This window comes from Chiloscyllium plagiosum, chromosome 12 (genome assembly GCF_004010195.1).
Source record: "Chiloscyllium plagiosum isolate BGI_BamShark_2017 chromosome 12, ASM401019v2, whole genome shotgun sequence".
Classification (NCBI taxonomy): domain Eukaryota; kingdom Metazoa; phylum Chordata; class Chondrichthyes; order Orectolobiformes; family Hemiscylliidae; genus Chiloscyllium; species Chiloscyllium plagiosum.
This window is the reverse complement of record NC_057721.1, coordinates 79,087,987-79,102,562: the sequence shown is the minus strand read 5'-3', so window position 1 is coordinate 79,102,562 and position 14,576 is coordinate 79,087,987. Positions and strand designations below refer to the sequence as shown.

General features: G+C 43.3%; 1 protein-coding gene across 5 annotated transcripts in view; it reads right to left on the bottom strand.

The window, feature by feature from the left end:
- Positions 1-14,576, bottom strand: part of LOC122555590 (lysozyme C-like) — a 37,235-nt gene that overhangs the window by 10,818 nt on the left and 11,841 nt on the right. For all 5 annotated transcript variants that reach the window (XM_043701618.1, XM_043701619.1, XM_043701620.1 and 2 more), the window contains one exon: positions 2,174-2,255. In XM_043701618.1, coding sequence (XP_043557553.1) covers positions 2,174-2,255 — 82 coding nt within the window. The remainder of the gene's footprint in view (positions 1-2,173; positions 2,256-14,576) is intronic.

The window sequence follows — 14,576 nt, the reverse complement described above, 5'->3', positions numbered from 1 at the left end:
CTGCCTGGACTGGAGGGCTTATCTTACGAAGAGAGGTTGACTGAGCTCGGACTTTTTTCATTGGAAAAAAGAAGGAACCTAATTGAGGTGTACAAGATAATGAGAGGCATAGATAGAGTTGATAGCCAGAAACTTTTTCCCAGGGCAGAAATTGTTAATACGAGGGGTCATAGTTTTAAGCTGTTTGACGGAAAGTATAAAGGGGATGTCAGAGGCGGGTTCTTTACACAGAGAGTTGTGAGAGCATGGAATGCGTTGCCAGCAACAGTTGTGGAAGCGAGGTCATTGGGGATATTTAAGAGACTGCTGGACATGCAGCGGTCACAGAAATTTGAGGGTGCATACATTAGGTTTACCTTACATGAGGATCAATGGTCGGCACAACATCACGGGCTGACGGGCCTGTTCTGTGCTGTACTGTTCTATGTTCTATATTGTCTAGCTCTCACCATTGTTAACAGCTAACCTGAGAATGCAACTTTTTAAAAAAAAAGGTTTTGTGATTTACACATTAAAAGAAGTGAAACTGTCATGGCATTCTAACAGATGAAAGGCTTAACAGACAAATCAATTTTTCAATGTATAATTTCAGTTACATCAAACTGTAAATTTTTGCTATAAATTCTGTGTTAGGATTGAGCCTCCATTACCACCTGATGAAGGAGTGTTGCTCCGAAAGCTAGTGTGCTTCCAATTAAACCTGTTGGACTATAACTTGGTGTTGTGTGATTTTTAACTTTCCGTAGCATGATATACAACACACACACACCACACAGACATCCTTGTATGCATGCTGTAATTTTCCCATAACACAGCAAACCTGTCTGTAACACACCTGACTGTAACACTTGAAGGAAAACGTATCCTTGTCAGATTCATTACAACACTCACCCAACTGACCCCTGAACTGAACATTGTTACAACACAAGGACACACAGCCAAACCAAATCAGCCTCCCTGTCCCTGCCTCTACAGCACAGACGAATGAAAGCCTTGAAAGTTCCTCAAGACTGATATCAACAGTTTCCGACCAGACATTAGTCCATAATCTGCCCTTGACTTTCTAAACAACAAGTACAAGGCAACAGGTTTGTAGCTGAAACAACATTTTACCATTTTTAAGGAATGCAGTACCTTTTGTCAAGTAAAGTTAAACAACAGGGAATCTAATTAATGTCGAATTACTTTAAACTTTATTTTCTTTGATTCTAGCCCCCTCCTTCTCACACACAGACAGATAAACTGACACAGTTAAGGGATGAACCAAAAAGGAAAATAAAGTCAGGTGTAACTGAAGTGTAACTCACTTCACCAGTTTCCAAGACACAGAATCACACAGGCACAGGGGGCTGTATCTTGCTCAGTTTCCTGAAGGTACCAGTTCATGCAAACTGTTTCCAATCAGCTCCGAGGAATACTCACGGATTACTGAGAGCTGAGATTCTATTCTCTGAACTTTCAATAAGTTGGCAATGGGAGGACAGCCAGGGAGCAACCAAGCCTCTGTCCTGCAGCTGTCACAGACACAATCCTTCTGAATGAAAACACTGTTCAGAAACCAGGTCAAACTCTGGTTCCTCTCTGTTAGACTGGGTTGTTTCTGTTTAAGGCCCCTGCTACCATCTAAACATCTGCCATCTGCCTGAGGATAAGGCCTCTCCAGGGTCAAAGTGTCGAGAGAGCACCTTGAACAAGAATCAATCTGCAATTAACTCTCAGGATTGGCCTCAGGAACAAATATGAGTTTTGTTCTAACTTTTAAAAAACATAAAGCTGCTCCTCACAGTCCAAAGGTCACTGTCAACTTTTATCTCATGAGTGTCGAGAGAGCACCTTGAACAAGAATCAATCTGCAATTAACTCTCAGGATTGGCCTCAGGAACAAATATCAGTTTTGTTCTAACTTTTAAAAAACATAAAGCTGCTCCTCATAGTCCAAAGGTCACCATCAACTTTTATCTCATGGTTTATAGCTCTTAACCAAAAAATGGATAATGAAATAATGGAAAATCAGCAAGGGTCCTAACACTGTTTATAATGAGCTGATTGTATGCACACAACTCCAATGCAGTAGTTATAACCTGAATACAGTAACCAGCACCATTCCATCCCACAGTTACAACCTCAATACTTATATACTAAAGGAAATAAAGTGAGTCAGAGTTTACCGTACCAGGCCTTCATTCCGAGAAAGAACACCATTGTTGCAGCACAGCCAATGTTGACTCTGTAGTCACCACTGTCGGTTATTAAATCTATAACAATGAAATAAATGTGATCTTAGAATGAATGTTTATATCTGAGGAGTGTTTTAATGCAAACTTAGAAAGCTCCAGGTTGAGAAGTCTCTCGGGTTGATGTTACCGGAAGCTTTCTGTGCTGTTGTATGGGGCTGGATTGGAAATCCTGAGAATGGACAGTGTTTGCTGTTCTCGATACTGTGCTGTGGTGTAATGAGGGTCCACATTCAGTGGCTCAGCAGTGAGTGGAGACAACATAAACATCTGTATAAAATGTTACGCCTTTTATACTTAACGGGGTTCCACATTCACCAATAAGAAATAGAAACATAGAAGGTAGAAACAGGAGGAGACCATGTGATCCCTTAAACCTGTTCTACCATTCAGTACAATCATGCTTGATCATTGAGTTCAATATATTAATTCCTTTCTCCCCCTATATCCCTTGGTTCCTTCAGCCACAAGAGCTTCAATCGACCTCCTTCCTGAAAACACTATCGTTTTGGCTTCAATCAGTTTACATGGCACTGAATTTCCAGATTCATCACTCTCTCAGAGAAGAAACTTCTCATCTCAGTCCTAAAAGATTTACCCCTTATCCTTAAACAATGGCTCCTGATTGTGATTTCCAACACCATTGAGAATATCCTTTCTGCATGTATTCTGTTGAGTCCCTTTAGAAGTTTACAGATTTCTGAGATTCCACCCCCAACACCCCACCCTCACTTCATTGAATATTGTCCAAACCAAGCCAATTTCTCCTCCTATGTCAGCCCTGCCACCCCAGGAATCAATCCTGCACTTCCTCCATTGGAAGAAGATCCCTCCTTAGGTAAGGAGACCAAAACTGCACACAATATTCTAGGAGTGGCCTAAAGGATGTCCTATAGGTAGTTCTCCAACAACACATGTTTATTAAATGTGATTTGCCTGTAACATGATTTGTGAATTGCCAGTCTTGTTTTTAATAAAGTGAACTCCTGTTCACTGTCACACGATTCTCATCCCCGGCACTAGGTGGCACTGTGCGTTGACGTCTGGACTCCATGTTGGCATCACGTGATCATTCAGCTTGAGCGCTTTCTCATGAAGAGGTTCATGAAAGGTTTTGTGAAATGTTTGGGCTGGTGGACTTGGAAAAGCATCGTGAAAATGTTTCTAAAGCCTGAGGAAGCAATCTGTTAATGTAAAGCTTTAAAGCGTCAAGATAAGAGTAAAATTTCACTGGAAGTGACTAAGTGTACTACGACAGCTTTGAGGAGCACTTTGAAACTTGACTTTGTCATTTGTATTAAGAGCTTTCTTTCTTTCTTTTTGTATATATTTAGATGCTGTGCAGAGGGATCTGGGTGTTCTTGTGTATGAATCACACATGGTTGGTCGGCAAGTGTACCAGGTAATTAGGAAGGCAAATGGAATTTTGTCCTTCATTGCGAAAGGGATTGAGTTTAAAAGCAGGGAGGTTATGTTGCAGCTGTACAGGATGCCGGAGAGGCCACACTTGGAGTACTGTGTGCAGGTTTGGTCTCCTTATTTCAGAAAGGATGTACTGGCACTGGAGGGGGCGCAGAAGAGGTTCACTAGGTTGACTCCGGAGTCGAGGGGGTTGGCTTATGAAGAGAGACTGGGTCGACTGGGATAATATTAATTGGAATTTAGAAGAATGAGGTGGGATCTTATAGAAACATATAAAATTATAAAGGGAATTGATAAGATAGAAGTGGAGAGGATGTTTCCACTGGTGCGTGTAACTCGGACAATAGGGCATAGCCTCAAAATTAGAGGGAGCAGATTTGGGACTGAGTTGAGGAGGAACCTCTTCACTCAGAGGGTTGTGAATCTGTGGAATTCCCTGCCCAGTGAAGTAGTTGAGGCATCCTTGGTACATGTTTTTAAACCTAAGATAGATAATATTATGAACAATAAAGGAATTAAGGTTTATGGTGAGAAGGCAGGTATTTGGAGCTGAGGTCATGTAAAGTAAAGCCAAAGGATCTTATTGAGTGGTGGAGCAGGCTCAAAGGGCCAGATGGCCTACTTCTCGTTCTAATGTTCTTTATGTTTTCAAGTTCTTAAAGACTGAATGTGAATCCGTTTCGGTGACTAATCACTATGATAACCAACTGTAAAAACCTACCAGTACAGGGGCTCAGACATGGTCAGTCAGCTGCTCAGGGTGGTCAGAGTCAGGAAACTCTGCACATCGTGGGTGAGGGAGAGAAAGGTGGTGGGGGGGGCACAATGTCACCTTTGGTGCATGTGTGGATATGTCCTGAGGGGGTGAGTGGGCTGTGCAGAAGAGATTCAGGGTTAGTCAAGGTCAGATGTTAGTGAGGGTGAGAGTGAGTGGGGAAGATGTTGCAGGAAATGTTGGGTACAGTAGCAGAGACAGAGTGAATGTGAGGTATCAATGAGAAGATGGTGGCACTTTCACTGGCAGAGTGGAGAAGGTCATTGATCTTTTTCCTACATTCTGTGCATTCCTTCAGATGGTTGAGATTGCACTGGCCTAGATGGTAACCATGGTCCAGGTTGACATGGTTCCAATAGAATGGTGTACTTTGTTGGTCTGGAAGAAAAGGACCATCCTGCCTCTGCATCACCCCATCAGCAGTATCTCCATGTCCCTGACCACAAAGAGAGGCACCAGTTTTCCATTATCTGCCCCATCCATGGCCAGTATCTGGAACCGTGCAGGGCAGCTCCGGACTGACATCTCTTGTCTGGGGGCACAGTATCTTTTTAAAGATGGCGCTGAATCACAGATGTTGGTTAATTCTGGGATATCCAGGAACTGGGGAGTTGTTTTGGAAACAGCACATGGTGTGATGGTGCGGGAATGTGTGAGGAGTCACCAAAGGGTGGGGTAGGTAATAAATCAGGCGGGTTTTGTAAAATATGGTGATAAATGCCCCCAAGCATCACAATGTGAAACCCTCTGAAAAAATTGACAAAACTGGCACTTGGTGAAAGAAATTAAGATTCAACCCTTGATCTACCAAGGCAGGTTTCATTCTGAGATCGGACTTGGGCAGTGTTACCATTGGATGGGATCAGAAGACTGGCTGGAATGCAGTGGAGCCAGCAGGTATAGATGCCAATCGAGAGTAGTCAGTTGAAGATTCCGATGAATTGCATGATACAACACCATCCAACAGGTCAGTTACAACTACAAATTTTGAGATATGACATTTGGTTCCCTCATGTAAATTATTAAGGTATTGTGACTAGCTGGGATCCCAGTACAATACCCCACCAGCTATTGCCTTCCATTCTGAAACAGACCTTACTCTTTGTTTCCTGCCTGCTCATCAGTTTTCTATCCATCTGAACACATGACCCTGAATCCTCACTTTAATTTTACACACTAATCTTGTATGCGAGACTTTACCAAAAGCCTTCTGAAAGTCAACCACAGCCCTGGCTCACCTGATCAGTTCTACTGATTACATCCTCAAAGAACTCCGGTAGATTTGCCAAGCCTGATTTCCCTTTTGTAAATCCATGCAGACTTGGTCTAAATTTAAGTTCTTTCCTGAGTATGAGTTCGCTGCTCTTGACGATGGCGGGGGCGGAATCTTCCTCACTGCTGATGTCAGACTCACTGGTCTATAATTTCTGGTTTTCTCTCCATCCCCCTTTATAAATTGTGGGGTTACATTAGCTAACACCCAATCTGTAGAAACTGTTGCAGAGTCTAAAGAATCTTGGAAGTATCTACTATTTCTATACCACTTCTTCAATTATCAGGCCTGGCAATATATTGGGGTTCAAACCCAAGCTTACTCTCATTCCCTAGTTTTCCCTTCATTATCTGCTGGTCCTCCTTTTGCTGATTTCTAAACTGTTCCCAGTCCTCAGGTGTCGTGTTTTCTCTTGCCAATTTGTGTTCGATGCAAAAAAGAGACATACAATCTCTAACTTTGATCGTAGACTATGGTTTGGTCACTGTTCTCTATCCTTCCTTGCACCAGACAGGAATAAACGACATTTGTAGTTCACCTATTTACTCTTTGAATGTTTGCCATTGCCTATTGACTGTCATTGTAACAGTAACTTTTGCCAAGCCATCATCGCCAACTCGCACCTCATATCGTTGTAGTTTCCCTTATTAAGATTTGAGATCATCATCTCAGAATCAACCACCTCACTCCCTATCTTAACCTTGAAATGGCTGGTCTGTGAACCTGCCTATTCTCATTATGGGGAATCTGGGGGCAGTGGATCAAAAATGCTGACCAGGACACCAAAACTGGCTCATTCTGACTTTTATTAAGCAGAAAATTCTGGGTGATTTTGAATCTGCAGCTCATCTTACATTGTCTGAGATTCCTTTATCTGTTCAAATCAATAGTTAATGTTTATTGGACAGGGGGTCAAATAATCCTCTCTCTTGACCATCACCCACTCTTTTCCTATCAACTGAAGTGAGAATCTCACTCTGTACCAACTGGTAACATGGAAACTATAACAATCTCCTGAACAAGCTCATTCTAAGGACAGTTTTTCAGACAGTGCAGCACTCCCTCAGGTCCTGGAGTGGGGCTTTTATCTTCCAATCTGGAGAAAGGTTTCCATTGGTCACAGTCACAAGGTGGGGGAGACTACCATATCCTTCCAGAATGGGGCCACCACTGGACATGGAATATTCCAAGGAATTACACAAAAATTGCGTACAGAGACAGGCCATTCATCACAACAAGTCTATTTGGAGATTTTTGCTCCACTCCTCCCAGCCTCCTTCATCTAAATCTCCCAGTGTAAACTTAATTATCTTCCCCCTTCCACATTGATGCGGTAACCTTTAAATTTATGTAAACTATTTAAAGCAATGCCTCATTGTGGTGGAGTCACTTAAAGGTCCAAGAGTCACTTAAAGGTCCCAAATGTATCAGACTCTACTACCACCACTAGTAGTGCATTCCATGCACTCACCACTCTCTCTGTAAAGAACCTACCTCTGACATTTTTCCTAAACCTTCCTCCAATCATCTTAAAATTATGCCCCCTCATGATAGCCATTTCCACCCTGGGAAAAAGCTTCTGACTATTCATTCTGCCTATACCCCTCATCATCTTGTACACCTGTCACCTTTCTTCACTCCAATGAGAAAAGCCATACCTCCCTCAACCTTTCTTCATAAGACATGCCCTCCAGTCCAGGCAGCATCCTGGTAAATCTCCTCTGCATCTTCTCTGAAGCTTCCACATCCTTCCTATAATGAGGCAACCAGAACTGAACACAATATTCCAGGTGTGGTCTCGATCTCTGATCCTATAATTATTACCAAAGTGCTGTCCACGTACCTGAACCAGAGCTTGGCTTGGATTTGTGGGAGGGCTGTTTGTTCTAGTCTTTGCATCACTGCTTCTGCACAGGTCTCGTGGTTTGAGTGTGCAGTCCTTATTCATTGGTTCCCCACTGTGTCATCCATTCTGTTTGTCCAGGAAGTTGGCTATCAGCTCTCTGGCTAAGGTTTTGTCAATCGAGGTAAACAGCGCCACTATATTGAATGGACATGTGCTTGACGACACATTTCACATTCAACAACTAAATATATGAACAGATCAATGGGATAACTATGGGCCCACCCATCTCCAGGCTCATAGCAGAAACAGTGATGCAAAGACTAGAACAAACAGCCCTCCCACAAATCTTCTAGTTCAGGACTCCTCTACCCCAGGGAAAAAAATCTTGGTTATTCACCCTATATATGTCTCTCATGATTTTATAAACCTCTAAGATGTCATTTAAAATGTATCTAGACAGATACATGAATGGAGCAGGGAGAAAAAGGATACAGACGTCTGGAAAATAAATGGCAGGTTTAGATAGAGGATCTGGATCGGTGCAGGCTTGGAGGGCCGAAGGTTTTGTCTTGGTTATTCACCCTATATATGTCTCTCATGATTTTATAAACCTCTAAGATGTCATTTAAAATGTATCTAGACAGATATCTAATCTAATCTAATCTAAAAAGGATACAGACGTCTGGAAAATAAATGGCAGGTTTAGATAGAGGATCTGGATCGGGGCAGGCTTGGAGGGCCGAAGGTTTTGAGCTGTAATTTTCTTTGCTCTCTGTTCGCTATAAGGTCACCCCTTAGCCTCCGACACTCCAGGGAAAATAGCCCCAAGCTATTCAGCCTCTCCCTATAGCTCAAACCCTCCAACCCTGGCAACATCCTTGTAAATCTTTTCTGCTCCGTTTAAAGTGACACAAAACTGGTCTTTTTTTTCTAAAAGCTGTTCCTTTTCTCAGGGATAATGTGTCCTTGGTTTTTCTCAGAAGGGGTAATAAACAGCTCCCAGCTCTGATTAGACTGGTTTAGTACAGAGATTAAAGGGTATTGAGAGGCCTTTCTTTGTCTATATGTAAACAGATGAGACAAAGTGGTCATGTTTTAGAAGTGACCTGTATAATGAAAGGGGAGTGGTCAACTCTCCAGCTGAGCAATTCAGTTCAGAACTAGTAAGGGGTTCAGTTGTGTGGAAACAGGCTCTCTCTCTCTCCTTCTGCCCTTTAACTTCAACCTCTAAGCATCTGTTCCATTTTTTTAAACTGTTTTCTAAGGGAGTTTGTTTATTGGGACTGTTGTGTATATTCGGAACTGCATAATTATGTCTAATTTGGATAGACTGAGTTCTGTAGGGGGTCTTTATTCTGTTCTTTGTGCTTCATTGTGTAATTTTGTGAATAAATTTCTATCTGTTTTAAAACCTACTAGTCAACCCAGCTAACATGCTCCGGGTAATTCTCACTGTACACTGACTGAAACAAATTGCAAAGTTATGGTCTGGGTTGCCTGCACAAGAATGTTTTGAGTGGTCTGATGTAGTCCATAGCACAAATTTCACAACATCTTTTCTATAGCAAAGAGACCAGAACTGAGTACATTAGTCCAAAAGTGGCCAGTGTGCCAAACACCTTCTTTACTACCCTCTCTATGAGGGGGTGGCACAGAGGCTCAGTGGTTAGCACTGCTGCCTCACAGCACCAGGGACCTGAGTTCAATTCTAGTCTTGGGCAACTGTCTGTGTGGAGTTTGCACGTTCTCCCCGTGTCTGTGTGGCATTCCTCTAGGTACTCCGGTATCCTCCCAAAGATGTGCAGGTTAGGGTGGATTGGCCAAGACTAGAATTGGCCTTTATTGGTCAGCACATTGAGTATAGGAGTTGTGAGGTCCTGTTGCAGCTGTACAGGACATTACTTGGCCACTATTGGAATACTGCATTCAATTCTGGCTTCCTTGTTGTAGGAAATATGTTGTAACAGTAAGGGATTTTAACTTTCCTGACAGCCACTGGGACTGCCATATAGTTAAGAGTTTGGCTGGAGACAAATTTGTTGTGTGTGTGTTCAGGGAGAACTTTTCATGTGTAGATAGCCCTACTAGAGATGGGGCAAAATGTGACCTCCACTTGGGAAATAAGGCAGGACATGTGACAGAAGTGTTCACGGGCGAGCACTTTGGGACCAGTAGCCCATTATTCCATTAGTGTTAAAATAGCCATGAAAAAGGATAGTTAACATTCTAGCGAGTTTTGGGAAGATTTGTAGCTCAGCTTGAGATTCTGGATGTAGGTTTGCTCGCTGAGCTGGAAGGTTTGTTTTTATAAAAAGGAACCTTCCAGTTCCACGAGCAAACCCACATTCAAGTTAAAGTTCTAAATTGGGTCAAGGCCAATTTTTGATGGTCTCAGACCGAATTTTCAGCAGTTAATTTGGAGAAGCTGTTTGCAGGCAAAGGGAATTCTGGGAAATCGTATGCTTTCAAAAGTGAGTTTGAGTGGTCAGGGCCAACACATTCCTGTCAGAGTGGAGGGTAAGGTTAGCAGGAACAGGGAACTCTGGGTGACTAGAGTTTTTGAGGTGATCTTGAAAAGGAAGGAGGCACATAAAGACAGCTGGGATCAAGTGAATTCCTTGAGGAGTGTAGAGGGTATTAAGAGTACACTTAAGAGAGAAATCGGAAGGACTAAAAGGGGATATGAAATGTCATTGGCAGATAAGATAAAGAAGAATCCAAAGAGATTCAACAAGTACATGAAGGGCAAAAGAATAACCAGGGAGAGAACAGAGCCTCTTAAAGATCAACAAGGTCATCCATGTGCGAGGCCACAAGACATGGGTGAGATCCTAAATGAATATTTCTTGTCAGTATTTAATATGGATGGTATGGATGCCAGGGAACTTAGAGCAATAAATAGTGATGTCCAGAAGAGTGTCCCCCTTACACAAAAGGAGGTGTTAAAGTAGATAAATACTCAGGACCTGACGGAGTATATCCCAAGACTTTGTAGGAGGCAAGGGAGGAAATTGCAAAGCCCCTATCAGAGATGTTTGTGTCATCGACAGCCTCATGTGAAGTGACGATTGGAGGGTGACTAATGTTTGGCCATTATTTAAGAAAGACTGCAGGAAATGCCAGGGAATTACAAACTGGTGACCTTAACATCTGTGGCGTGTATGATGTTTGGGGGGATTCTGAGAGACAGGATCTACAGGCATTTGAAGAGGCAAGGACTCATTTGGGATAATCAACATGGCTTTGTGCATGGGAAATTGTGTTTCATGAATTTGATTGAGTTTTTTGAAGGGGTGACTAAGAAAGCACATGAGGGCAGTGCAGGAGATGTTGTCAATTTGGAATTTAGCAAGGCCTTTGACAAGGTAAGTTGTTGAGTAAGGTTAAATCTCGCAGGATCCAGGGAGAGCTAGCCAATTGCATACAAAATTGGTTGTAATGGTAGAAGATAGAGAGTAGTCGTATAGAGTTGCTTTTTAGACTGGAGGCCTGTGACCAGATGAAGGTTTGGGAGGTATGGTTTGTGAATGATACCAAGGTGGCGGTATAGTGGACAATGAAGAAGGGTATCTGGGAATGCAGTGACATCTTGATCAACTGGGCCAGTATGCTGAGGAATGGCAAATGGAGTTTATTTTAGATAAATGCAAAGTGTTGCATTTTGGTAAGACAACCCAGGGCAGGACTGACACAGTCAATGGTCGGGCCCTGGCAAGTGTTATAGAACAAAAAGATCTAGGATACATATTCATAGCTCCTTGAAAATGGAGTCACAGGTACACAAGGTAGTAAAGAAGGCTTCGGGCCTGCTAGCTTTCATTGGTCAGAACACTGAGTACAGGAAATGAGACATCTTGTTGCAACTGTACATTGGTGAGGTCACATTTGGAGTAAAGCATGTAGTTCTTCAAAGTTTGTGAGAAGATTTGTAGCTCGGGTGCTCGTTGTTGTGGTTCTGTTCGCCGAGCTGGAAGTTTTTGTTGCAAACGTTTCGTCCCCTGTCTAGGTGACATCCTCAGTGCTTGGGAGCCTCCTGTGAAGCGCTTCTGTGGTGTTTCCTCCGGCATTTATAGTGGCCTGTCCCAGCCGCTTCCGGCTGTCAGTTTCAGCTGTCCGCTGTAGTGGCCGGTATATTGGGTCCAGGTCTATGTGTTTGTTGATGGAGTTTGTGGATGAGTGCCAAGCTTCTAGGAATTCCCTGGCTGTTCTTTGTTTGGCTTGCCCTACAATGGTAGTGTTGTCCCAGTCAAATTCATGTTGCTTGTCGTCTGCGTGTGTGGCTACTAGGGATAGCTGGTCGTGTCGTTTCGTGGCTAGTTGATGTTCATGGATACAGATCGTAGTGTACAAAATCCCATGCAAGGACTGCACAAAACACTATATAGGACAAACAGGAAGACAGCTAACGATCCGCATCCACGAACATCAACTAGCCACGAAACGACACGACCAGCTATCCCTAGTAGCCACACACGCAGACGACAAGCAACATGAATTTGACTGGGACAACACTACCATTATAGGGCAAGCCAAACAAAGAACAGCCAGGGAATTCCTAGAAGCATGGCACTCATCCACAAACTCCATCAACAAACACATCGACCTGGACCCAATATACCGGCCACTACAGCGGACAGCTGAAACTGACAACCGGAAGCGGCTGGGACAGGCCACTATAAATGCCGGAGGAAACACCACAGAAGCACTTCACAGAAGCACTGAGGATGTCACCTAGACAGGGGACGAAACGTTTGCAACAAAAACTTCCAGTTCGGCGAACAGAACCACAACATGTAGTTCTGCTCAGCCTACCTTGGAGGGGATGCAGAAAAGATGTATTAGGATGTACTAGGATGTACTAGGATGCTACTTGGATTGGAAGGGTAGAGTGAAAAGGAGATGTTGGATAGGCTGAGACTTTCTCCCCTGGAGCATGAGAGATTGAAGAGTGACCTTTATAGAGGTCTATAAAATCATGAGAAGCATAGATAAGGTAGGTGGTGGACAGCTTTTCCCCAGGGGTAGGGGAGATTAAACTAGAGGCCATCAGTTTAAGGTGAGAAGGGAAAGATACAAAAGGGTCGAGAGGGGCAATTATTTCACACAGTGAATGTCTGGAACAGGCTACCAGAGATAGTGGTGGAAGCGAGTACATTTTCATCATTTAAAAATCATATCAACAGGTACACAGGTGGGAGAGGTGTGGAGCGATATGGACCAAGCACAAAAAATGGGACTAGGTTAAATTGTTAAAACTGGATGGCATGGGCAGGCTGGGCTCAAAGGCTTGTTTTCATGCTATAGACTTCTATGACTCTGTGATACGGACTAAAGGCAAGCATATGCATTGAGGCTACAAATCACCCATGATCTCTTTGAATGGTGGAACAGACCTGAGGGGCTGAAAGGCCTAATCCTTTTCCAATGATCGCTGAATCTAAACAAAAACATGTTTCTCTGACTGAAGGACAAGTCTCCCGTGTTCATTATATGGTCATGTTCCACCAGCAGCTCAGTCACGTCTGAGAGGGTGCTCAAGAACATACAGATACTGAGACACAAACATGACACAATGGTCTGAATAAACATGCCCAATTCTAACCATTTCACCCTGGGATTGGGTGTGATTGTGACTGCCTTTACAATATGAACCACTGAAAGCATGGTTCTGTCACCCAAACTTAACTCATTGATACTCCAGATCATCAGACAAGTCAAAAGGAAATGGCTGCGTTCCCTCAATCTGTGGAAACAGTGTCACCATCTGGAGGAGGATAGTAAATGTGGATGTGTGAGGCAGTGAAGACAGGAAAGAATGAAAGGGTCAGGGGAAAGAAAGCAGAGACAATTCCCACACTGAGCCATTTACCATTCCAGTTACTTCACACTGAACTGTACAGGAGACGTTACAGAGTACTTGCATGTTTAATATTGCTAGGAAGCCAGAAACCTGTGAACTGTCGACAAAATGGATTTCTTTCAAGTTTTGTGGATATACCTGGAGTGCTTTTTTTATAAGAGTTTATTGAAAGACCGCAGTGGATTTTATTTTTTTTTAAAAGTCTTCACCGAAGTGACAAGATGGTGATAAATTCTTAACCAAAAACAGAAATTGCTGGAAAAACCCATCAGGTCTGGCAGCATCAGTGGAGAGAAAGCCAAGCTCGTGGCTATGTCTAACTAAAGTCAAATATAAATGCAACATTTAATTGCTCATGTCAGTAACTGGGAATGACAGAACATAGAACAGAGAACAATGTAACACGGTACAGGCCTTTTGGCCCTCAGTGTTGTGCTGACCTTTTATCTGACTCTAAGATCCAGACTAACCTACATACCCTTCAGTGCACTACCTTCCATGTGCCTATCCAAGAGTCACTTAAAGGTCCCGAATGTCTCTGACTCTACGACCCCTGCTGGCAGTGCATTCCACACACCCCCCACTCTCTGTGTAACGAACCAACCTCTGACATCTCCCCTAAACCTTCCTCCACTCACCTTAAAATTATGCCCCCTCGTGATAGACATTCCTGTCATGGGAAAGAGTCTCTGGATATCCACTCTATCTATGCTTCTCAACATCTTGTACACCTCATCATCCTTCACTCCCATGAGAAAAGCCCTAGCTCCTTCAACCTTTCATATGACATGCCCACCAGACTAGGCAGCATCCTGGTAAATCTCCTCTGCATCCTCTCTAAAGCTTCCTCATCTTTCCTAAAATGAGGTGACCAGGACTGCTCACGTAAACCTTCTGCCCGGGATACAGGTGGGATCTTGTACAGGTTCTACCTCCCCCACGAGATATCCCAATGATCCACATATTTGAAACAGTTCCACCTACACCAACCCTGCAGCCATGTGTTCAGCTGCACTCGGTCTCTGTTCCGAGCCTTACGAGCCCATGGCACCAGTAGCAATCCTGAGATTACTACTCTGCTTGTCCTACCTTCTAGCTTCCAACTAACTCCCTATATTCACTTTTCAGGTTCTCCTCCCTTTTCCTATCTATGTCATTGGCACCGA